At 38.6% G+C, this 26722-nt stretch overlaps 1 protein-coding gene across 1 annotated transcript in view; it reads left to right on the top strand.

The window, feature by feature from the left end:
- Window positions 1–26722, top strand: part of PIK3C2G (phosphatidylinositol-4-phosphate 3-kinase catalytic subunit type 2 gamma) — a 419757-nt gene that overhangs the window by 73189 nt on the left and 319846 nt on the right. The window contains exons 8-10 of the mRNA XM_075553327.1: window positions 2097–2219; window positions 15302–15335; window positions 18921–19116. Coding sequence (XP_075409442.1) covers window positions 2097–2219; window positions 15302–15335; window positions 18921–19116 — 353 coding nt within the window. The remainder of the gene's footprint in view (window positions 1–2096; window positions 2220–15301; window positions 15336–18920; window positions 19117–26722) is intronic.

Below are 26722 nucleotides of genomic sequence, written 5' to 3'. Positions count from 1 at the left end.
ACATTGAACCTTTTTTCCATATTGGCACTTTTATATACCCTTTGTAAGTAATTTTTACAGCAACCCTAGCAGTGACCACTGTGTTCCTTCCCCTTTGCAAGCTCCCGAATTTGACTAGGGTTACAGACAGAAGGGAAGAGCCAGGATTCAGATACTTAGAATCTAAACACAGAGATTCAATATCATCAACTATAAGACGAGTATATCTATAGTATGGTTGCTCTCCTTTTGGAAACTTCGATTTGTCAAATCCAGACTTACATGTGCTCTTGCAAAACTAAACACTCTTTTTATTGGGTACCTTTGAGTTGGCTCCAGTGCGTGATGACCTGATGTCCAGCAGAATGAAATGCTGCCCAGGCCTGGTCCACCCTCACCATTGTTCTTCTGTCGGAGCCCATGGTTGCAGTTACCGTGTCAGTCCATCTTGTTGAGGGCCTTCATCATTGTCTTTGGCCTCCACTTCACCAAACATGGTCTCCTTTTGTAGGGATTGATCTCTGTAGTTCACAGTATACTCATGGAAAAGATGGCATTTGAAATTTTTCTAATAGGAAACTTCTATATAATTCGATTCAATTTTATAAGGTTGTAAGTGGCAGCCACATGTCAAGGCTGAGCTCATACATAAATAAATGAGACTTTTTAAACATGAATTACTCATGTTTTTTTATCCTAATGTTATAATTCCACAATTGTATTTCCTTAAATCTGTGAAAGATTTCAAATGAATCTCAAGTAAATAAAACCTGTGTACTTTTAAACAAGCCTGTTAAAATTTCTGAAATACTGTTTTTGTTTTTCATAGCATTAATGAACTATTCTTGTCCTCCCATCCCCCCAGTCCCTACCACCACTGCCACCAGGCCAGAGTCAATCATGATGGCACTATATGGGGGTTTAGAGGATGTCAATCCTTACTGGAATGGAGAGCATCCTCTTTCTCCTGTGCAATAGCTGATGGTTTTAAACCACCAACTTTTCATAGGATCTGTAAAATTTCATGTAATACTGACAGTATAAATAAGTTTTCAAACAGTATCCTACTAAGATATTAATTTATAATATTTATATTAATATTTTGTTAAGACAATTGAGTACTAATATACTTTTATTTTGTGAATTTATAATAATATGAAAAAACAAAAAGAGGTTTTTCCTCCAGATTTCTATGAATACATTCTTCTATCTTTCCAATGAAATGACTGTGGTTCTGGAGATAGAGTTAGCATGCATGAAAAGCTGCTTGTTGTATTACAAAGTAGAGTGAGTGATGGTTACCTTGGACCTAAGGAAGAAGGGGTGATTACTCATCTTAGATAAAGACAGTACACAAAGGATCCATAGGTCAAATAGGACGGACTTTCTTTTATTCTTTATTGGGTATAATGGAAATCTCATAACACTGTGAGGGTAAGATCTGTGAATTGTATATAACTTAAGAGCTTTCAGCAATGCTGATTTTAGAAAAGTTGGTCCTTGCTAGAGGATATATATATATATATATACACATATATACACATATATATGTATATATATATAGAGAGAGAATATAATTATATATTATATCCAAGCACAATTCCATTAGATGATTAACAAACACCCCCACATCATCTACCCAATTTGAATTTGACTCTTAAGTTCCTGTACACTGTTTCCCAAAACAGGTACATATGAAAACTCTCCAGGTATCTGCAGTCACTAGCCTTCTTTACATTGTATTATATGACCTAACATTCTCACACCTACCCTTTTCTCTCTCTTTATGTTTCTTGTTTTATATTAGACAATGTTAAATCAGCATTCATATAAAACTAAAATCAAAGCAGCAAACTTCTGTCAAGTTGATGTCAATATGTGACAGCTCCATGTGTCACAAAGTAGCGCTGCTTCCTAGGTTTGCACTGGCTCTGACAGGAACTAGACTACTAGACCTTTCGCCTGAGCTGCCTCATCACAGTTTTAGAACCTTCTTTGTAAATGAAAGCAAATTGCCCATTTCAGTCCATTTTATTTTTGTGAAAAGATAGTTTAAAGACAAATTAATGTCCTTACAATGCGAATAAACAGTAAGATGCGACTCTTGTCATCTATAGCAAAATGTGGATAATGTTGTTGAAGAAGTTAAAAATATATGCAGTGTTCTCGGCTCTGTGGAAATCAAAGAAATTACAGATGCAGTAAACCAACTGAACCTAACTCTTCAGAGAAAAGCTGAGGTAAGTAGCATATATTTCAAAGTAATTATTCTAAACATGAGTTCAATAATTAAACAGAGCAAAAGGCGTTCTAACTATAGACTATGGGTAGACATGCATGGAGTATATTTCAGTCACTTGTTGATATTAGTAATTTGATTTCATCATACCAATGGATTTAATTAAATTAAAAATCAACTTCTTACACTTAAATATTTTAACTACGATATAACTCCTCAGTGATCTTGAAATCCTACCCAGGTAAATGTGTTTATGATCATATTTACATGCAAATGTTTGGGTAGGTTATTAATAACCCTCACTTATCTCAGAAAATGAAGATATATGTGCCCACGCAAATGAACAGTTACATATTTAGGAAATACAAGATCAATTTTGTAGGGTTGTTTTTGGTTGATGAGTCATGTTGCTTTTTCCAAAGTTACTTTTGTGTGTGTGTTTTTTTGTTTGTTTTTTTAAACATTTTATTAGGGGCTCATACAACTCTTATCACAATCCATACATACATCAATTGTGTAAAGCACATTTGTACATTCTTTGCCCTCATCATTTTCAGAGAATTTGTTCTCCACATAAGCCCTTTGCATCAGGTCCTCTTTTTTCCCCTACCTCCCCACTCCCCCTTTCCTCATTAGCCTTTGATAATTTATAAATCATTATTTTGTCAGATATTGCCCTGTCCGACATCTCCCTTCTCCCCCTTTTCTGTTGTCCGTCCCTCCGGGAGGAGGTCACTTGTAGATCCTTGTAATCGGTTCCCTCTTTCCAACCCCCTCTTCCTCTACTCTCCCAGTATCTCCCCTCACACCCCTGGTCCTGAAGTTATCATCTGCCCTGGATTCCCTGTGCCTCCAGCTCCTATATGCACCAGTGTACATCCTCTGCTCTATCCAGCCTTGCAAGGTAGAATTTGAATCATGGTAGTTGAGGAAGAGGGTGGAGGAAGCATTGGGAACTGGAGGAAAGCTGTATTCTTCATCGGTGCTACATCACACCCTGACTGATTCAAACCCCTCTGTGAGGGATCTCTAGTGGCCGACAAATGGGCTTTGGGTCTCTACTCCGCACTTCCCCCTTCATTCACTATGGTAAGATTTTTTTTTTCTCATGATGCCTTATACCTGATCCCTTCGACATCTCGTGATCTCACAGGCTGGTATGCTTCTTCCATGTGGGCTTTGTTGCTTCTGAGCTAGATGGCTGCTTGTTTACCTTCAAGCCTTTAAGACCCCAGACACTATCTCTTTTCATAGCCAGGCACCATCAGCTTTCTTCACCACATTTGCTTATGCATCCGTTTGTCTTCAGCGATCATATCCTGGAGGTGCGCAACCAATGATATGATTTTTGTTCTTTGATGCCTGATAACTGATCCCTTCAGAACCACATGATCACACAGGCTGGTGTGTTCTTCCATGTGGGCTTTGTTGCTTCTGAGCTACATGGCCGCTTGTTTACCTTCAAGCCTTTAAGACCCCAGACGCTATCTCTTTTGATAGATGGGCACCATCAACTTTCTTCACCATATTTGCTTGTTTACCTGCTTTGTCTTCAGCAGTTATGTTGGGACGGTGAGCATCATAGAATGCCAATTTAATAGAAGAAAGTATTCTTGCATTGAGGGAGTACTTGAGTTGAGGCCCAATGTCCTTCTGCTACCTTAATACTAAACCTATAAATACAGGCACATAGATCTATTTCCCCAACCTCATATATATCTTTACATATGTATATAGTTTGTCTAGACCTCTATAAATGCACTTTGCCTCCCAGTTCTTTTCTCTATTTTCCTTGACTTTCTTCCTGTCCCACTATCATGCTCTGTCTCAACCTCGGTTTCAGCTATACCTCTTAGTTACATTATCCTTGATCATGCCCTACCATGCCTGCCACACCCACCTCAAAACCAATTTGGATCACTTGTTGTTCCCTTGTCCCTGGGCTTGTTAACACTATTCCCTTTCCCCCACCTCCTCCTATCTCATGTCCCCTGGAACTGTCAGTCCCGTTGTTTTTCCTCCAGATAGTTTATCCAGCCTATCTTATTTAGACTGATCTGCTGAGATAAAACCATGCACAAAAACAAGACAGAGCAAATCCAAGTAACATTATACAACAAAACAAACCACTGACAAAGAACAAAACAAAACTCAACAAGAAAGAAAAGCTTGTAGTTAGTTCAGGCATCATTTGTTGGCCTTTAGGAGTGTTTTCCAGTCCAGTCTGTTGGGACATCACGCCCTGGCCCCAAAGTCCACTTTCAGCATTCCCTGGGGACCTTGCCGCTCCATTTTCCTTGCTGTTCTGTTGCACTCCCCCAGTGCTTTGCCTCGGTGTGGTGGGATCAGGTCGGGCACAAAGTTACTTTTGTGTTAAGAGTTAGATATGTAATTATTGGCTGAGAAAAAGATTAAGAAATCCAGTAACACTTATTATTTTTATTTATTTAAATGGCTGTTAGGATACAGTCATCCTCTTTATTATTTAAGCAGATGGTGGAACAGAAAGAAAGGGCTCTGGAGGTGCAGTGCCGCAGGAGAAAGATGCAGCAGCCTGCTTTGGTGTAGAACTCCTGCTTGAGCACTCTTATGGCAGTTGTGTTCCACCCTGCAAGGCCACAGTGAATCTGGATTAGCCAGACACACAGAAACCACAAACCCAAACCCATTGCTAGTGAGTCAACCCCACCTCAGAGCAGCCCGATTGGACAGAACAGAATTGCCCACGAGGTTTCTTGATGATGGTAGCAGACAGCCGTATATTTCTCCTGAGAAGCAGCTGGTGGGTTCGAAGTGTGCACCTTATGGTTGACAGCCCAACTATAACCCACTATATCACCGTAACTCCTAAGATTGGAAAGATATACCGTATATACTCTAATATAAGCCGACCGAGTATAAACTGAGCTAACTAAATATTACCTGGATAACAAGAAAAACTGATTGACCAAAGTATAAGCCTAGGGTAGAAAATGCAGAAGCTATTGGTGAGTTTCAATAATCAAAACAAATGAAAATAAAATTACCAAAAATTGAGACATCAGTGGGGTAATGTATTTAAATGTTTATTTTAAATAAAAACAAATAAAATGACAGCAAGTCATTTAACATTAGTAAACCAGCAAAGTGGAAAATAGGTTCAACAAAAACAATAAGGTATCAAAAATGATACCTTAAGAGTACTATTCTCTGAGCTCAATCAGCAACCAAGTTAAAATGTAAAGAGTTAAAATCCTTCAAAACTGGATTCCTCATCATCATCTGAATCCCAATGAAGAGCTTCAGCTGGTGTGAGGTCATCATAGACACTGTCCTCACTGAGATCACCATCATCACCATCACTGCTGTCATTTTCATGTGAAACGCAGTCTTCACTGCCATCCATACCATTACTAATACTACATTCCTGGAAGGCACATCGCACCATGTCTTCTGGAATATCTTCCCATGCGTCTCGAAACCACTTTGCTATTAACTTTATGTACGGCTTCATGAGATTTCTTCCTTTTGTTAGTTGGGCTTGACCAGATGACATCCATTCATGCCACATCCTTCGCACATGGTCTTTAAAAGGTGTATTCAAATATGCACATCATAGGACGGCTCTGATTGGTTAGATGTGAGCAAACAAACATTCATAGCCCTGCAGTGTCAGCGGGGCTTTGAATGAACAGCAGAGAAACGGCAATCACCCGCAAGATAACAGATGCTCATCCCATTACCTGGGGGGGGGGGGGGGAGGGGGGTTGAGGCAGTGAGATGTTACACCTTCCTGGGGTACCACTGACCCATGTATAAGCTGAACCCCAGTTTTTCCAGCACATTTTTTGTGCTGAAAAACTCGGCTTATACAGGAGTATATATGGTATACCATAACCTCAATTCACCTGAATTCTGATTCATGGTAACTCCATGTAAACCAAAATAGAACTGTGCTCTATATGGTTGAATTTTGGAAGTAGTTCACAAATATTTTCTTCTTGAAAAGGCAGATTTGAACCTCAATCCACTCAACATGCAAGTATATTTACCATTTGTACCTCCTGGGGACTCCAAATAATAATAACAAATATTTTACAATGCATTGTAATAGATTAAATAGTTATATATATACACACACATATATATTAGATTATTTAATTTAAATTGGATTTTGTTTTGGTGACAATTTCATGAACTTTTCATTTTAATGATAATGGTTTACATTAGAGGTGATACTTATAGACCTTAATACAGAAAATTATTGGAGGAAGGGGATTAAAATAAGATCATTAAATGGAAAATAGAAATTGAACTGATGTCTCTGTACATACCCTGGTTTAAGTGAAACTTCATAAGAGATAGTAATTATATAAATTCATTATCTGCATGGAAAGGAGAAGTAGAGATTGTATTATCTTGAATATCATCCTCAACATTTCAAAGAGATTTATTTAAAAATTGACAATCAAATTATTATATATTAATCGTGGGTACACTGCTTGTTATTTCCAATAAATGAGTAATTAATTTTAAAAATCTATAATTTGTTACATTGGACATTTTCAAATCTTGTTTTGTGTGAATTATTAGCTAATGACAGTAAATATATATTTCAAATACTTCATATTACTTGAAGAGTGGCAGTAGGGGATTATGGGAACACTAGAATTTAAAGTAATAGAATTTAAATTTAAACCATTAACTTACAGCTAAAAATACAAGACACTAAAGAAATAAAAGTTAAACAATATATCAATAAGTCCCAAAATGCAGTTCAGAGAGAGGTTTGTTCTTATCTTTGTAAATCTCCCTCAATGGAGAGCGACTTACTTTCCTTCCGCCAATGACCAAAGGGGGTTTCACAATGAAATGGTTACTCAGTTTTCATAACTGCTTTTATGTGTGGCTACTGAAACCTATATTGGAAAATCAGGTGGCTACATTTAATTGGATTTGATTTTTCTATTTTATATCAGAGTATAAAAATTATTAGAGTCCTAAAAATTATATTACTCATATAACCAAATTATACTGATGGAAGGACCTTCTAATAGCTTGTTAAGATAGCAGAGAAATAAGAATTAACTTCTCTTAAGCAAATAGTTTCTTTTAAATTGTCCTGTTTTAGACAGTAGAAGCACCTAGTGTTTATAATAAAATATAAAGAGGTTGAGATTTAGAGTCAGAAATATATTATGCAAATTCAGTGTCTACATCTTTCTAATGAATAATCTGTTGGAAAATAAATGCACTTCACTGAGTTTCACATTTCCTGAATTCTGAAATGTTATTCTGGTTAGATACTGTCTAGCCGATTCTGGCTCAGTGACCTTTCGTACAATAGATTGAAATGACGCTTGCTCCTGCACCTTGCTCACGATGGTTGCACTTTGAGCTCATTATTAGAGCCACTGTGTGGATTCATTTTGTTTAGGATTTCTCTCCATTCCACTAAGCCTCTACTCTACCAAGTGTACTGTTTTTGTCGAGGGGCTTGTCCCTCTTAGAATTAATGCATAGGTGAAATGAATCTAAGGAGCATTACTTATGCCAAGACAGATGTGTTTGTCCCTCTAGCAGTCCAGGATTTATTCATTATTCTTTGCCAAAACCATAATAGCATAAAGCATCGTTTTTCCTACTACCCCCCTTTTATATGATGAGAGTATTAGACTTGTTTTAAAAGATCCAGATGGTGATGTGACAAATTATGATTTGTGAGGATGGTGATGATAGTCGTTTTTGAGAACCTTCCATATAAGGTCAAGATGAATGTGAGATTCCACAAAAGCACCACTTAGGTCCCCATCATCTCAGACTGCAATGAAATCAACCTTCTCACAAAATAGCCCTGGCCAGAGGAAGAGACTGCATCTTCTTTCTGTTAAGATTATTTGGTAGTTTTTCAACTTTTGTATTCAGCTGTTGATAGAATTCAAGTGGTAGATTCAAGTGGTCAAAAATGAGGAAAATTTAATGTTAGCATGGAATACTTCAAATGATATTAAATATGTGATGGTTATGTTTCTATCCAAACATGGCCCCTGTAAGGAAAGATAGGTGGAGTCAAACCTATCAATCAGGTTGCCTAGCGGAATCTCCTGCAGGGTGTGATCTAGATCTAAGTAGATCTTGTGGAGGACTGGCCAGGCCCTTTTACTTTCCCTTCTTGCCCAGTCCTGCTGCACTGTTTGCTCCAGCCACCCTATGTTGCTTCAGTGTGCTGCTCGTTCCCACTACCTCTTACTGCCGTATTTTACCACCTAGACTGGCCCCGTAGAAACATCATGCTGCACCACATGGCCTGGCCACTTCTCACTGCAATGGTGTGAAGTGCCTTGCCTTGCATTGCTACACTGAACTACCAGGCCCCACTGCACTTTACCATCCCTCTCCCTTCTACCTGCAAATTCTTTGACTCGTGGGCCTGATAGTCCCATGAGTTGTCTTATCATCTAACCTACTAAAGTGAGTCAGACTGAGCTTTCTTTGCCTCCCTTTGCAACTATGTTGGCTGCTTTCCTGTTATAAATTCTCTTAATGTAAGCTTCTCTACTTACATACATTTACAAGTGTCCTGGTTTTGCTTCTTTAATGAACTAAGCCTAGTACAGTTGGTGCTGAGTGGTTCTAGAAAAAAGTCATAAATATGAGTTTTCTAAATTACTTCTCAAGACTGATAAATCAGGTCTCTGTATTAGGCTGGGTTGACTAGAGAAACAAATCCAGGGACACATATGTATGTGTAAGAGAGAGCTTTATATCAAAGTGTAATTTTATATAAAGAAAACACCCCATCCCGGACCAGATCAAGTCCACAAGTTTGATAAAGCCCATAAATCCAACACTAGTCCATAAATTCCTCTAAAGACTCATGTAGTCACTCTCAATGATGCCAATACAGGAAGATGGAAGGCTGATGGGTGAAAAGTCTTGTGGATCCAGTGGTGGTGGAAGCATCTCCAGGGCTCTGGCTGCCTTCAGCGTGGCTCCATGTGGCTTGTCAACAGGAAGGCGAATGTAGAGAGAGCGTGTGTGGTCCACCTCCAGGGAGAAGAAGAAGTTCCCAGAATCCACATGAGAAGACCCTGGACACAAGGAGACATCATCAGACTGTGACCTGATTGATAGACTAGACTCCACTCCTTCACCCTTATACCCTAAAGTTGACAGATTATGTAACTACCACACTGATTAGACTTAAACTCTACCTTCAAGTTGATGCTGACTCACAGCCACTCTGTAGGACATGGTAGAACTGTCCACTGAGTTTCTGAACTGTAACTGTTTACATTAGCAAGCCCTGTCTTTCTCCTGATAAGGCTTCAAAGTACTGACAGTGCTGCCTCTGCCCCGCTAGTATGAATACATTTCTCACTATTAGTAAAAAAAGAGTATTGTTTTAGGTTGTTTTTTGTAGTTAGTTCAAGTACTGTCTGTTGGTTTTTAGGAGTGTTTTCTGGTCGAGTCTGATGGGGTGCCAAGCCCTGGTCCCAAAGTCTATTTTTGGTATTCCCTGGGGACTTTGTTGCTCTGTTTCCCTTGCTGGTCTGTTCCACACCCTTAGTGTTTTCTTTGGTGTGGTTGGATCAGATCGGGCACAATGCCCACACTGTGTCTCCAGTATTATCCCCTATAGGGCTATGGGTCAGTGAGGGATGTCGTGTCTCATAGTGGGGCCGGCCATATGGTCTTCTCTGTGGATTGGCTGCTCTGAGTGGGAATATCGTCCTCAAGGCTTAGTGGTCCAGGATGTGCTCCACTCTCTCTTCCCCACCCCCTTCATTTGCTCCCATGTGCTCTGATCAGCCATGTCCCTCTCCCTGAGCTGCAGGTTCAGTGCTATCCTCTGAAATAAATTCTTCTGGGGGAGAGGCAGGTGTCCACATAGTTGGGAATGGGGCCGGCCCCTAGAAAGGTTATTGTTAATCCATGGTGTGAGATGGTATGCTAGAGTGGATATATAATAGAATATACCTATAGACCTGAAAATGGAGTGTTCCAAGGATATATCTTTTACCAAAACTATAAGAAATATTTTGTGAAGGGGGTCCTGACATCTCTGAAGACTCTGGGGTTGCTATTTTATATACTAGGTTTGCTACTGGGAACTGCTGTAATTGCATTAAACTCTTCTCCACAATGGAACGAATTCAGTGGTTCTCAACCTTCCTAATGTCATGACCCTTTAATACAGTTCCTCATGTTGTGGTGACCTCCCAACTATAACATTACTTTTATTGCTACTTCATAACTGTAATTTTGCTACTGTTATGAATTGGGCGACTGCTATCAAAGGGTCGGTCAACCCCTAAAGGGGTTGTGACCCACAGGTTGAGAACCGCGGAACTAATTAGATCGTATAGTGGGAGGGGCCATATGGAAGCACTAATCACAGAGCTGAGGTGGGTGTTGTTCCTGTACTGGAGAGCAGCGCCTATGTGACCATTAAAATAACTTGATTTGTGTGAAATTGGTACTTTGACTATTTAGGCAGGGTCTTCCTATGAGTTAAGTCGATGTGAGACCTACTTGTTCTATTAAAGTGGAAGAATTTTGGATCAGGTTAACAGCAGTCAAGCTCAAATTACCAAAATCAAGGATCACAACTCCTCAATCAATTCCTAGACTTGATCCAGTTTAGACCTACAACCCCATCAATGAAAACTAGGCTAGTTCCCTTTCAGGAAGAATCTCTCTGTATCACCAAAGGTATATACTGTTAGTCTTCCTCCCAGCCTTTCCCACAGGGATCTGCAGCCTTTTAAAAAGAGTGACTGAAACAGAATTTGAGGATATTACTAGACAGTGGCTCAGAATTAACACTAATTTCAGGAAACCCCAAATATTATGCAAACCCAGCAGTAAGAGTGGAGGTGAAGTTTTTAATGGAGTACTAGCTTATGATCATCTCATAATGGGTCCAGTGGGTCATTAAACCCATCCTCTTGTCATTCCCCTGGCTCCAGAATGCATAACTGGAATACACATACTCACTAGTTAGCAGAATCCACATGTTGGATCACTAAAGTATGGAAAAGGGCTTCAATGTGGGTAAAGGATAAGTGGAAACCATGAGAACTGCCTTCACCTCGGACAAAACTAGAAACACTGTGTTATTACTGGAAGGACGGCAGAGATTAGTGCCAACATTGAGACCTTGCAAGATGCATAGGTCATGATTCCCATAGCATCCCCATGTAGCTCATCTGTGTAGCCTATGCAAAAACTGGATGGATTGTGGAGAATGACAGCACAATGTTTCAATCATAACCAGGTTGTGATTCCAACGGCAACTTTTGTCCAGATGTAGTTTTGTTGCTTCAGCAAATAGGTGCTTCTCCTGTACCTAGTACACAGCAAGGAATCTTGTCAATTTCATTTTTCACCTTTAGTTTTAAAGGGCTAACAGAAGTAGTCTGTCTTCAGCGTCCAAGGACAACAATACAAGTCCATAACTCTATCTCAGGGCTATATCAATTCTTCATCCATATGACATAATTTTGTCTGCAGGGACAGGGACCTAAATGCCTTTCCTATCCATATAATGTCACGTGATTCCATTGCAATCATGACATTTATGATTGGACCCAGGATGAAAGAAATGTCAATGGCTTTAGGTTTATTGGTAAAATATTTGTATATAAGAGGGTGGGAAATTAAAAATAAGCTATCCTCAACCTTAGTGACATTTCTAGGGGTTCAGTGAAGCAGGGAAATTCAAGATATTCCTACTAATGTGAAGAATAAATTAAGCATCTGACTACTCCCACAACGGAAATGGAGGCAAAACTACTATTCATGCCCTGAAGGGATGTCCTATTCACCACATGGTATTCCATAGAGCGTTCTTCAGATCAAAAAAGTCACTGCACAGTAAGTGAGATGTGACAAGGTGCCATGATCATGTAATCCACTGGTTATACCATGCTCCTCAACATCCTGAAACAGCTGGCCTGATGGAAAGATGGAATGAACTTCCGAAGACACAATTATGACAACAGCCATACGGCAACACCTTGTCAGGTTGGGAAAAATTCTCCAGGACTCTGAATATCCGCTAACCAGGTGACCAACACATGGTGCTGTGTCTCCACAATCTCCTGGATTCATAGGTCCAGGCAGCAAGGAGTGGAAATGGGAGTGGCATCATTTACTATGAACACTGGTGCCCCACTTAAAGCTTTTTTGTTTCCTGCCCTGGTGACCCTGTGCTCTTAAAGTCTGGAGCTCCGAGATCCCAAGAGGGGAATACTCCGACCTGGATAGAACTTGGTCCATTGGCTTGGCATTTAAGAGTGCCTCCTGGACATTTTAGTGTTCTCATACCTTTGCATCAACAGGTAAAGAACGGTGTTACTATTGTGTGGTATAATTGATCATGATTATCAAGGGGGAATTGGAATGCTGTATGTAATTGGGAATTGTGTCTGGAATCAAGGAGATTCCATAGGCCTCACTAAGTACAGCCATGCCCAGCAATTAAACTCAATGGTAAACAACAGTAACTAATTCTGACATTACTAATGGCCCCAGACCCCTCAGAAATGAAAAGTCTGGGTCATCAAGTACAGAGGCATGCCCAGCTGAGGTGCTGCCTGAGGGCAAAGGGAATACAGAATAGATAGTGAAGGAAAGTAGTTATGAGGTTCAGTGATGGTCACGTGATCAGTTGCATACACCTCTTGCCCCCCATCACCGTGCTTCTCCTCCTGACCTCCCACACGTCATGCTCCACTGCTTGGTCCAGCTACCTTGCACTGCCATGTTTTGAGTTTCCAGTGTGCCTGACATGGCCACACGGTGCTACTAGGCCCTGCTACTGTCCACTTCCTCTTACCCTTCTACCTCCTACTTCTTTGGCGCTTGGGCCTGGTAGCCACGTGAGTTGACACATCATCCATCCTCTCTCTCTCTCTAGAGTGGTGTCAGTTGTTTATTGTTATAAATTCTCTTTTCAGTATAAACTTCTCTACTTATGTACATTTACTTGTGTCCTGGTTTTGTTTCTCCCAGAACCCAGGGTAATACAAAGTATTATCACATACAAAGAACTTTAACTTGAAAAATGTACAAGCATGACAAGGCTGATAAATATTGAACTAAAAATGTTATACAAAGCCAACTAACCCCTTCAGGGAAAAATTGTACATGCCCTAGGAAAGCCATGAACAAGTATAAAAGCTATGTATAAAAAAAGTTCATATTCACTTTTCAGATTTCTATATCTTTACAAGCATTAAATGATATTTATGTATCTGAAACTTGTATAATCATATACCTTACATTTTTATAAAACTAAGAAGATGGCTATAGAAATGAAAAACAGAAGCATTATAAATATCATTTAATTCAATATATGTCAGTTAATAAAAGTGATCATTCTTTCCCTCAAATAACAGGTCCTACTTAATTTACACTAACATTAAGAAGTTCATTCATTTTATATCATTGGCATTCATGCTTTGACCATCTCATTTTCTATTTAATCTAGTAGTGTTCCACTTACACATAATGACTGACACACGTAATAAGTACATTTTCAGAAGTTGTGCAATAGCAACTCAGTTATCAAAGCCAGTGCAAGCCAGCCTATCTACCTAGTACAAGCAAATTTTTAATTGATTGAGAAATCCAAATCTTATGCCAGTAAACTGAAATTTGAGCAGCTTTTCTCTTTGTTGGTTATTTTTTCTTCCGTTTTAAAGAGACTATTTCCTGCCAAACAGGGAACTATCCAGCTATTTATTAAGTTTTGGAAAGGAAGAATTACATCACACATGCAGTTGTACTTCAGTACATGTTCCCACCCAACACTAGAGAGAATTTTTCATCCTTCAGACTCTATTCAGAAGCACACATAATATATTTCTATTAATGCTCCACAATAAATGTACCACAGAGTGGAAAACATGGTTTTCTCAGTAGGATATAGGTGGATGCTACGGTGATTGTGTGATAGATGCTTATATTTCTGAATAAATTGAATTCTAGCTACATCTGGCTAACTAATATCTCTAATAGTCCCACCTTTAGGGATGGGGTGAACATTTCATATGTTATCTTCTAGTATAAATGCTTTAGAAATGTTCATATGACTAAAGTTTTTATGTGAAAAGTTAAATAAGTGTCTATATTCAAATTTTAACCATGAGATAAATTTATCCTTCTTATATAGAAAATCCTTTTTAAGAAACAGTCATTTTCTAACTTTTAATTTGAGAGATAAGACTTGTAATTCATTGACTCTCCTTAAAAGTAAAGTTGCTAAAGCCAAATTTTAAGACATTAAAAGTCAATTAAAATAGGACTGGTTAGAAAATTGAATGTTCTTTAGGGCTCCAAACTTATTTTTAGGGAATCTATGGGTGACATTGCATAAATTTAAAGTTAATAATGTGATAACTATCAAATCCTAAACCACCAAAGTAATTCTAGACTTCCAGCAAAGATAAAAATCAATAGGTAAAACTGCCATACAAATGGACATACATGTAAATGACCACAAAACAATTTAAATGTCAATAACTACCAAAAAACCTGATTTTATTTTTTACTCAGTATAAAATACACAGTATATTATTTTCTCCAAGCATTTGATTCCTGATCATTTTTAAAATCTAATAAGGAAATGAAACTATTATTTTTCAGCCCGCTGTTACCCGTTTCCATCTAGCGCTTTTCACAGAGCTGTTCAAGGTTAAGATCCAAAGACTCTTTATGAGAAGAACCGGACATACAGAGTAGAGAGAATTATAGGTGCACATAAATCAATTAATGAATCACTATCACAAAAAAAGGTATCAAGCTGAGTAGTATCCATCAAACTGCCCTGACGGGGCTGACCATGTGGAGCCGCTCTCCCAATGTCTCTCTGTCCTCTTTTTCAATCAGCCATGATCGCTCATTACAACCCCGCCAATGGCTTCTCTTTATACTTTAGATTTTCTTAATTAAAAATAAAGCAATCAAGTACGGCACCAAGAAACTGCTTTTCACTGTGTCAGAGAATTTTTCATGTATAAAATGTGAATGTTACAGCTTTAGTTGTTTTGTACAATTTTTTATTTATGTTTGTTTTTGCACCCATATTTTTTTCAGGACTTACATCAAAACTCTGAGACTTCAGCAAAAGGTAAAATGCACATATATCCAAATGTATAAAAAAGAAAGGAAAGAGAATGTCATGGGTTTGGTTCAATTTCTCATCAGAATATTATGGTCCTATAATCTATTTTGCACACACATATTAAATACTGTTTGAGATTTTATAATGCTCTGCTAGAAAAAACTTTCTACTTATGAAAGTGATTAGTTTGTACATAAGTAAACACCATACTCTGTTCTAACCTTTTAACCTGGATTTTTAAAAAGTCAAGAGATCTATAGAAATAAGCAGAATGCTATCATTTATATTTTGATGTAAGAAAACTTAAGAAGAATCAATTATCTGTCTCCAAAGTCACTAATTTTAAATTAATATCCAAACTCTACTGGAAAGAGCATACTAACATTGTACATAAGAGAAATAGGATAGTGAATAATTAGTATATACAGATGAGGTGTTTATAAAACTACAGACTTTAGGATTTTGTTTTTAGAAGAGATGGTGGCTGGTGGCAATTTCGTGTAGAGCAAATTGCCTGTTCTTTGGAATCGGGCAGAAATGGATTTTTAATACCAACTTTGCCAATTTTTGACTCTAATAATAGATATCTAAACTTTTCACATGTCTGCATAAAAATATAAGACTATTTGATGTGCAGGTTATGATTGGCCGTGCTGTTAGCATAGGTGGATGGTATTAAGCATAGGAACACTTACATATCTCCTGGAAAACTGACTTACAGATACTGAACTAATACTCTTGGATTCAGTGGTGGTAATGTGCACAAATGGTCAACTTGACCTGCTCTCATACCTGTAATTATTTCAGTACTGCGTGATGTACAGAGAGATATTCTTCTGATGTTAATTTGCACTCTTCAAAAGATGACTTATTCAATTATATTTAATGACTTATTTTTTGCTTCACATTACTGAAGAGAATGGGGTGGCAGAAGATATGGAAACAGAAACTTACAATTCAAAAATTCCTGTTTCAGGTATCCATAAAAACCCAGACAACAATAGAAGTATAAGCAGCGAGACCCTCCAAAAGTATAGCTGACATAGAATCTAGGTGGTCATACTGAGCGTGGGTAAGCTGGAGGAATGCCTGTATGGAATAGGTTCTTTCTTCTGATGAGGAAGTTTGAAATGACATATCCTTCACACCACACTGCTCAGTGTTGGCATATGCAATCCCACAAAACAGCATAGGAATGTTCCTGGAGACTTTCATCTTCTGCTTAAATATCGAAGATTCTAATTAATGCATTTTAATTGACCATATATAGTCATTGCTACTTTACTCCTTGATACGATACCACTTTCAATAGTCAAACTCCTTAGGATAATCATTTCTTTGAGCATATCTACCAATCTCAGTGCTGACTTCTTTAGTCAATGTTAATGATATTATTCAAGATGCAGTCTTCATTTAGAGTTTTGAAACTCTAAGGGAAATTGCATGTGCACATTTCTTTATAGCTTCAAAGAAGAAATGTAACCAGAAACCGGGTTTCTACACAGAAAAAAATGTGTAAAGTTTGAGCTATTTTTTCCAATGACGAAGGTCTGTACTCCAAATCTGGGTCCTGAATTATCCAGACATTTGACCCAGTTTTCTGAATGGGTGTCTATTTGTGCATTTTAAGAGGATAAGAATTATACACAAGAATACGGTTCTTCAGGCATGAGAATGCCAACAGCCCACGTGAAAGCTTGGAAACAATCTACGCCCATAAATTTATAATTCCCTGCCTCCCGTTGTGCAGCAGAATCCCTGTTGGTTGGTCTTCAAAGTCTGACGGGACCGGTTCTAAGACTGCTTCTGTACTGCCTTACTCCGCTGCTTCATTAACTGCAACTGAACATTTCTCAGAGAATTCTAATTAGAGATCGTTTCCTTCGACTTGTCCCTTCGGGCTGTTTCAACTAAGAGTGCAATTTGAGAAGTAAAATTTGACTGCCTGGTGCGTTTTTACAAAATTATGAACTAAATAATTAATATTATGTGGTGAACAAAAACAAGAAAGGTTTAATTAGGGACAGATTTTCTCAAGGACAAGTTGTAAGAAGATGCTTCATGCTGAAATTGATCCTTCTGATGAGGTGTCAAAATGCCCGGCTACCTGAACTCACAGAGGTTGCACTAATTCTCTTGGATTCAGTGGTGAGTTCACGATTGAGGTGAGGTGTACACCTTTCTTTTCAAGGGCCTCTGGTAGCCCTGCGGGGTATGCATTGGACTGCTAACCTCTAAGTCAGCCATTCAAACCCAGTGAAGCACTCACGGTCTTGGAACCCCTAAAGAGTGGTTCTAGTCTGTCCTTTGGGGTCACTAAGCGTCAGAATCAACTTAGAGCATGTGAAAGTTGGACATTGAATAGGAAGACCGTGGAAGAATCAATGCACTTGAATTGTCGTGCTGGAGAAGAATATTGAAAGTCCATGGACTGCTGAAAGGACAAAGGGATCTGCATTTAAAGAAGTAAGGCCAGCATGCTCCAAAGAGGCAAGGGTGGCAAGACGTGTTACATACTTGGGGTGTCTTGTCAGGAGAGGCCAGTCCCTGGCGGGGACATCCTGTTAGGTAAAGCGGCTGCATCAATGGAATGATTGTGAAGATGACAAGGGCCGTGCAATGTTTCCTCCTGTTCATAGTGTCGATTTGGGCCAGAACTGGCTCGATGGTGCCGAACCATAACAACAACATGGTTCAGAAATAGCTTATAAGGGGTGGCATGTGCTTGAGTAAGCCACAGTTTCCTGAGGGACTGCAGTCAGCTCTCCTTGGAATCAAATGACAGCCGACCTTAACGTAGTATCTAGTAATGGGCTTACTAGATTTCTCAGTTGCCAGAGGAAAATTAGTAGCCTACATACCTACTCATTCTTCATTTTTTTCCTGTATGACAAGTCATTTTTATAAATTACCAATAAATTCAATTTAAATAACTAATGGAAAACCTCCAGAATATCTTTAATATAAAAGTACATTAGTAAGCATCATAATCATTTCATTTATTTTGATACTTGTTTCAGATCCCAGATGTGCATTATAATCATTCTGGTTTTATATCAGCATAATGTATATGATTAGTGTTCAGCCAATGATAAATATATTACCATTATCACATTATTATTAACCCTTTCAGTGGGAATTGTCTGAAGTCATTATAAGGTATAAAAGAATATACACCTTTTCTGAAAGTGGAATCCAAGTAATTATGAATAGGAACAAAATATTGCAATTATAGTTGATTATAATGTAAAACTAATCATCCAAAACTCGGACTTGTATATAAGAGACCATGCTTCAAAGTTTATACAGCTGTAGTAGGAAAATCTACAGACATCTACTCGACTAGCAACTAACCAAGGCTTCAGTCAACAGCACAGATGGCTAATTGACTTCTGCCAGTTGATGGTCAATGTAATTAAATGTCATTTAACTGTTATTATAAGAAATTTCAAAGCCATAATTGATGACTTATGATAAATATAGCCCTTTACAAATGACCTGATATCTATCCTTTTCCCCTTTCGGCTTGGTAGAGAATGTCACAGCTGAGCCCTTTACAAATGACATGATATCTATCCTTTTCCCCTTTAGGCTTGGTAGAGAATGTCACTGCTGAGCTATCCTCCTCCATCTACCACCTAATTCATCTGTACTGTAGTAGTTTTTACACTGATTTTCAACCCGTACGTGTACCTGGACGCATTTCCTGTATATATCCTGGCTTGGATTCCTATTTTAATTTCACAGTGTATGCGGCTCACAACATTCCAGAGACGTGGGTACACAAGTGAGTGGTTGTGAATTTCTAACAAAAGAAATAACTTAAAGTCTTTATAACTTTTATCAAAATATAATTTTTCCTATCTTTATTTGTAAAACTAAATATATCTTAAAATTTTGGAAATTAATGCTCTTATTCTTAAAATCATTTTAAATTTAGATTTCCATTATATATTTATTTCTCCTATATCTTCTCTTAACAAATAATTAATATTATTTATTGCCAATATATCATTATGGAAGTACAAACTGCTCAACCAATCTAGTAATCATCTTAAGATTTTCTTTTATGTGTTTATTACACAGTTGAATTACGTGTATGACTCTTCAAACCATAGTTTTTGAAATGATATCAAATGACTGGATAGGTATGTCTAAATAATGTATATGGAACTCTAACGTTGGGATTGGTTAGTTATGTCATTCTGTTGGGTAGAATGGGGAATCCCATGATCATCAAAAAGAAGAACAATGAACAGAGCATTCAAAATCCTTGTGCAGAGAAGTAAGGGCAACAGGAAATGCATAAGGCAATAATACCAAGACCATGAGACATAGTGGCAGGTTTCTTAGCCTACAGGACTAGGAAAGCTAACTGCCTCTGGACAGGGGGCTGACAAGCAGAGAAAGGTCCTCTTTGAGCATTTACCAGTGCTAAAGGAGCTTTGTAACCATTTACCAAGCAGGGCAGAGGTTATGGGGCTATAAGACTGAGGCAGAGGACCAGAGACAGACCTACATGCATGAAAGAGAAGACCTGCTGTAGACAAAAGAACTGTATGCTTAACATTCCTGATCCTCACTTGTAACTTGTTAGCTTCCCCCCAATAAGCCTGTAGTCATTAGTATTGTCTGTGAGTTCTTTGTACCCTTGCAACAGATGATAGAACTCCACATACAGTAAAGAGGGATAGTTGGTGTCAGAGGAGGGTGGAGAAGACTGGAGGATGGAGGCAAGACTGATATGTTCCTCATAGAAATAGGCCTTAGGGTGATTTAAATTTGGAATCTTCCTCTTTGCATAGCCAGTGGAGGTCAGATATAGCCTCTACATCATTCCCTCAATAGTTGAGTCAAATTGACTAATGCTAATTAAAAAACCTTTATAATTGAGAGAGAAAGAATAAGAGTACCTATACAAGGGGAACCACCCCCACCCCAAAAAAACAAAACAAAAACAGAAAAATGCTCTGCTGGGCAGAGCTGTCATCGCACACATTTTTCCTGCTAGGCAAGCATCGAGAAACTTGCTCTGAGTTAGTGCCCCCAGTGTTTTCTCCTGGGAGGTTCTCTCTGGTCACAATGAATTTTTCCATAAAAGCCATTTCATTCGAACCTCATTTTTTGTGATGCCTGATTTAAGAGAAGAGAGCGAAGCTGTGAAATTTTGTTTCTTGCTCTGGAAAAATGCTGCAGAAACTGTTGTGATGTTGAGCACAACTTACAAGGACAGCGCTATGGGAAAAACTCAAGTGTATGAGTAGTTTTCTTGTTTCAGAAAGGGTAAAATGTCCATTGATGGCCAACCTTGTTCTGAATGGCTGCCAACTTCCTGAACAGACAAAAATGTCGACAGAATCCATGCACTTGTGCTCGAAGACTGACACCAGACCATTGGAGACATGGGAAAGTTATCTGGGCTCTCCTGGAGTTCAGTTCTCCAAATTTTCATGGAAGATTTGAAAATGAGAAGGGTCACTTTGAAATTTTTGCTTCATGTTCTGACTGACCAGGATAAAGAGCTGTCGTGTAGAAACATGTCCAAGCAAACCAGACTTTTTTCCCAAGGTCATTTCTGGTGATGAGACATGATGCTATTCTTATGACCCTGAAAGGAAGCATCAATCAAGCCAGTGGAAGACACCATTGTCACCTCAACAAAATAAAAAAAAATGCTAATTAAGTGAAACCAAAGATCAATATGATTTGCTTTTGTTTTCTTGCTGTGAGGGTGGATAGTGCATTTGGAGTTCCACCAAGTCAGACTGTTAATCAAGCTTTCTATTTTAAGCTTCTGAAATGATTGCATAATGCTGTATGACAAAAATCCCTGATTTGTGACAGACAGCGGACTGGTTTTACCACCATGACTGTGCACCTGCAAGCGCAGCCATCACATTGTGTCAGTTTTTGGCAAAAAAAAACAACAAAAAAACAGCAAACCTCTCTTGTCCCACACACCTGACCCACCTGGCCTCGCTCTGTGCAACTTTTTGTTTTCAAGAATGAAGAGGGACATGAAAGGACAGTGATTTGATGACATAAACAGGTGAAGAAAAAATACAAGGGAGATACTGTCAGCCATCCAAACAGATGAGTTTGAAAAATGTTTCCAAGAATGGACTCGCAGATTTGACAAATGGATTAAGTGTCATGGAAAGCACTTTGAAGGTTATAAGTTTGCTTTGTAAAAATATTTACATACATAGCGTTGGGAAAAAAATCCATTTTTGGAGGGTACCCCATTGTCCACATCTCAGAGAAATAAAGTACAAACACATTAAATGAATGTTTGAAAACAACAGAAACAAAAATTATTTAACTCTGCTCCTCATGAAGTTGAGGGGAGTAGATACTTTGTGAAATTAGTCACAGACAGATTATCCAATAATAAGTGTCAAAATAGATCTGGAGCAAGTATCTGACCCCCTCTGACTACTCAAAGGGGAAGGCGAATTTAACTCAAAATCAGCCCAACCTAAAGCCAGTTCTTATGAGAAAGGGGTCAAATGGAACTCCTTCCTCTTTTCCTTAGCGAATTTTGGCACCAATTGTCCTTCCCAGCCCTCTACTTTAGGTTTGAGAAATCTGTGCAATGTCCACCCAGAACTCATATGATACCCAGAATTGTACCGTCTACTAAGGATGTACACAGGTTACATAAAGGATACAAAATGTTGATGATTAAATATTTACAATAGAGTTATTTGGTCTTGACAGCCTCTTCCGTACCATGCCCATAGGTAAGTCTCTCTCTGGCCCTTGGTACCTTGGTACGACCTCAGCCCTGCTTAGTCAATTTTACTAAGCTCATTTAGCACTTCTAATAAATGTCCAAGGGGACACAAATATACCTTAAGGTTCATCCTGAAAAAGATCAGCTATAACTTTGTAAATCAGCAAACCTAAGTCCCCAGTGCGCACCACTCCACAAGCGAGGCTCCGTCAGAAGGCTTTCAGCTGGACTTCTTTCGTGGGCACAGAGACCTACCACTCTAGCTCGGCTCTGGCTCTTACTTCTGCTCCTGCTGTTGTTCCTCTGCCATTCCTTTGCTAATTCTCATGTGTCACAGCTTGCTGTCCCTAGATCAAGAATGGGAAATATCCAGAGGTCTTGCTTTTTGATCCCTGTGGGACTCGACCCTCTTCATCATAGTGAGACTGCCCCCTGCTTCCTTCTTCTGAGATAGTTCATCTTATACAACTCTCAGGTTAGGATTTCAAGATTTTACATTAATCATTAACCCTGTGTGCAATAATAATGACCCCTATTAGCAATCAGTCAGAATTGAATCCCCTAACTTAGCTGTATCTTCAGACCCATCAGGAAAGAGTCATTTGACTAGAGTTACAAAGATCTTAGTTTTCGGATCCATGTTAATAATTCACTGCACCACAGTAAGGTAATCTTGAGCCTACTTGTGCTTGTTTACTTATCTGTAGTGAGAATCACCTAGTGTAAAATTTAAAAAGTACATTCAAGCATGTGATTATCTTGCTTACTGAATAATCTGTTCTTGTCAGAGAATGTAAATTTAAAAAGAGGCTTTGATTTTATCGATAGGTGCTATAAGTGGGGATGCAGATTGGTTTTAACCATGAAGAATTTTTGATATAATGAAATATCATGAACTGTTTTCATTATAGATTAGTAAATTGACAGAAGTATACATGTGATTATCTTGCTCATTGGCTGATACAACACTGAGTTTAGTAGGCAGAAAAAGTTGGAACTTAGCCATCATTATTTGAATTACAATATAAATGAATTATAATTATACGTGAAGTAATCAGTTCACTAGGTTGACTCTAATATGTAGTTGCTATATATAATGGCCATTGCCAAATGATATCATTAATATCACCTGCAATTAAAACTGTTTGCAGACAATTGCATGATGACCACAATGATGTGTGAACAGAGAGGTGCAGGTATTCAAGGCATATTCTCTTGAGGACATTGAATGAGAGAGCTTAGCTGAAAGCACACCATACCAGAAAGATGTTTATTGCTGTTTTATTTATTATGAAAGAATGTTTGATTCTGTGTATCTTAATGATTTGTGGATAGCACTGTGAAGAATGAGAATTCCAGAGGACTTAATTGTGCTTATATACGCCGATCCAGAGCCAGTTGTTGGACCATTACAAGAGGGTGCTGCATGGTCTAAAATTAGGGTCAATATGTGCTAAGGTTATAACCTTTCACCGTACTTAGTTAATCTACATTCACGGCACGTAATCTGAGAAGTTACACTATGTGAAGATGAATGGGACATCAGTTTAGAGGAAGGCTCATTTCAATCTGTGATGCCCAGATGACCTCAGACAACATTTTGTTGTCTGAAACCAAAAGGACTTGCAGCACTTGAGGAAAATCAGTCTCAGATGAATGTCGACTGAGTGTAAATAAACTAAAAGCCCTCACTACTAGACCAGTGGACAACATCACGATGAACAGTCATGGAATCACAGTCAAGAACTCAAATGTACTGCATTTGGCCGATCTGCAGCACAAGACCTCTTTAAAGTCTCAGAGACAAAGAGGTGCCGGGCCCAAGTCTTGGTATTCTCAACCCTGCATGGATACGTGAGAGCTGTACACAGACTAAGCTAGAGAGAGTGGAACACGTGAATAGGGTGACCATGAAGAATGTGGGAGCATCAAGCACGTCCAGAAAAGCACACCAGCCTGTTTCGAAAGCAGTGCAGTTAGAGTGCTCCCTAGAAGTGATGATGGGGAGACTCCATCTTTACACACATGCTATACACACAGTCTGATAAATACAGATAATTCTATATGACGGGAGCATGGAACATGTATATATGCATCCGCATGTACACACATAGATGGGCATCTCAAAAAGTTCATTAAAATGGACTTAAAGGATAACACAAAGTTTCACAAGTAATTTGAAGTTTTCTGATATGCAACACATATGTGTATATATAAGTATACATATATAATGTAAAATGCATGTTTGTATTTTAAATAAAGCCTATATATATGTGTGTGTGTGTGTGTAATCTAAATATCAGACTCTCCCCTTTAAGTTTTTCTATGTGTTCATTGCAGAGTGAAAATAGCAAACACATTTTAACACAGTTAGACTGAGAGCAGATATGCACATGTACAGGTAGACCCCAACTTATGACGTATTCAAGTCACAGTGAACCAAGTTTGTACCCACCCAGCAGTTTTGTTTTATTTTGCTTTTCTACATTGTATTGTTACAATGCATATATTTCTGATGTTTTTTTCCTCAGATTTTCACCTACAGATATACAATTTTATGAATTATTGTTCAAATCACTGCCGGATTTATAAAGATACTAATAATAAAAGGCAAAAATAATGAAAAGAAAAAGGAGATATTCTATTGACTTCATAACTAGCTCATGATGAAATTGTCAGCACATAAGCATGTTGCATACCACTGCCTGTATACATAGAAATATAGCTCAATGCTTTCCTGCCATCGTCTTAATAGTCAATAAATAAACCAGAGATCTGCTATAGGAAACAAAAGTAGCCCTCTGATTTACTTGGGGAACTAGCTATTGAGCAGAAGCTACTGAGAGGAAAAATAGCGCGCATTCCCTTCTGATAGACTCAACCTTACAAATTCTCCAAGTGCAGCTCTAGTTAGGTGTCTTACCTGGTATCAGATTGGACCCTTGTGTCAGGGTTTCCTAGAGTTGTAGTATATACACTACCTATTATGTCATGATCCCCAAATTTAACATCTCCGTGTAACTAATCTTTATTATCTCACAGTCTGAGGGTCAAGACTCTAAAGAAGCTCAGTGGGAGAGGTGTGGTTTGAATCTGCCATGCTTTGCAATCAGACTGTGTACTCGGGCACTAGTGACCTCAACATTCACTAGGGCTCTGGTCTTCTCTAAACTCATCCACGCGATTGTGGCAAATCCAGTGACAACTACCCGAATAGGAACCACTTGAATCAACCCACAAAACAATGGAGATTGGCCCAGCAACTTTTGTCTCCACTTCCCACTGTATCCTACTTCTACATCATTTCTTAAGCCAACCAATCACAGAGCACACTTTCTTACTCAGCCATACGGAGCCGGGATATATCTCGTGGCTTAAAAAGAAACTGTCCTTAGATAAGCAGAACTCAACCACAAATTTGGGAATCCGTACAATGCACTCACTGTGTCCTGGTTTCCCGTTGTTCTTTGTGTTCAATAATTTGCTGAAATGACTCAAAGAGTATTATAACCTTGAGAAGGATTGGAATTCCAGAATACTTCATTGTGCTCATGCAGAACTTGTACATGGATCAAGAGGCAGGTGTGCCAACAGAACAGGGTTTTAAATCATAGTTTTAAATCAGGAAAGATGCATGTACATCAGGGTTGTATCCTCTCACCATACTTACTCAATCTGTATGAAGCAAGTAACTAGAGAAGCTGGCTTATATGAAGAAGAATGTGGCATCAGGATTGGTGAATGGCTTCTTAATAATTTACGATGTGCACCCACCCCAGCACAGTCCTGGACCATTTCCAGACAGGGCAGGATGTTCTTCATGGAGAGCAAGGGCTTGGGAAACCAACGTTGTCATACAGATGCTGAACAAAGAGGGACTGTCTTAAGACATGTTGGGATTTATGAGCAAAATAAATATTAAACTCAATGCACAAAGTATAAAATGTAGCCATGTCTAGATACCATGTTGTTCCTGAATAATTTTTGTCCAATAAATGTCATCAGAATAAAATATAAAAATTTATGATGTGCAGATGACACGGGCTTTCTTATTGAAAGCCAGGAGGATTTGAAGCACTTGCTGATGAAGATCAAGGATTGCAACCTTCACTATGGATTACAACTCAATGTCAAGAAGACCAAAATACTCACAATTGGACCAATAGATACCATCATGTTAAATGGAGAAAGGGTTGAAATTCTCAGGGATTTTGTCTTGAATCCATAATCAGTGTTCATGGAAGCAGCAGTCAAGAGATCAAAAAGTGTATTTCATTAGGTAAATCTGCTGCACAAAAGCTATTTAGTATATTAAAAAGAAAGTACCTTATATACTCGAATATAAGCCGACCTGAGTATAAGACGAGGTATCTTAAAACCTGGGAAACCAGAAAAACTGATTGACTCGAGTGTAAGCCTAGGGTGGGCAATGTAGGATGTGAATTAACACAGAGACCAGAGGGGAGAGACAGAGCACAGCCACAGACATATCCTTACCAGTTCAGCTGCCCGTGTAAGTAAATCACTATGGGTGCTTCTGCGAATTGAAGCCGTCCACGTCATAGGACAGCTCTGATTGGTTAGATGTGAGTAAACCAACATTCAAAGCCCTGCAGTGTCAGCTGGACTTTGAATGAACAGCACATGAATGGCAATC

The sequence above is a fragment of the Tenrec ecaudatus genome, chromosome 6 (genome assembly GCF_050624435.1).
Source record: "Tenrec ecaudatus isolate mTenEca1 chromosome 6, mTenEca1.hap1, whole genome shotgun sequence".
Taxonomy (NCBI): Eukaryota; Metazoa; Chordata; class Mammalia; order Afrosoricida; family Tenrecidae; genus Tenrec; species Tenrec ecaudatus.
Note: the sequence above shows the minus strand (reverse complement) of the source record. Positions and strands in the feature narration are given on the sequence as shown.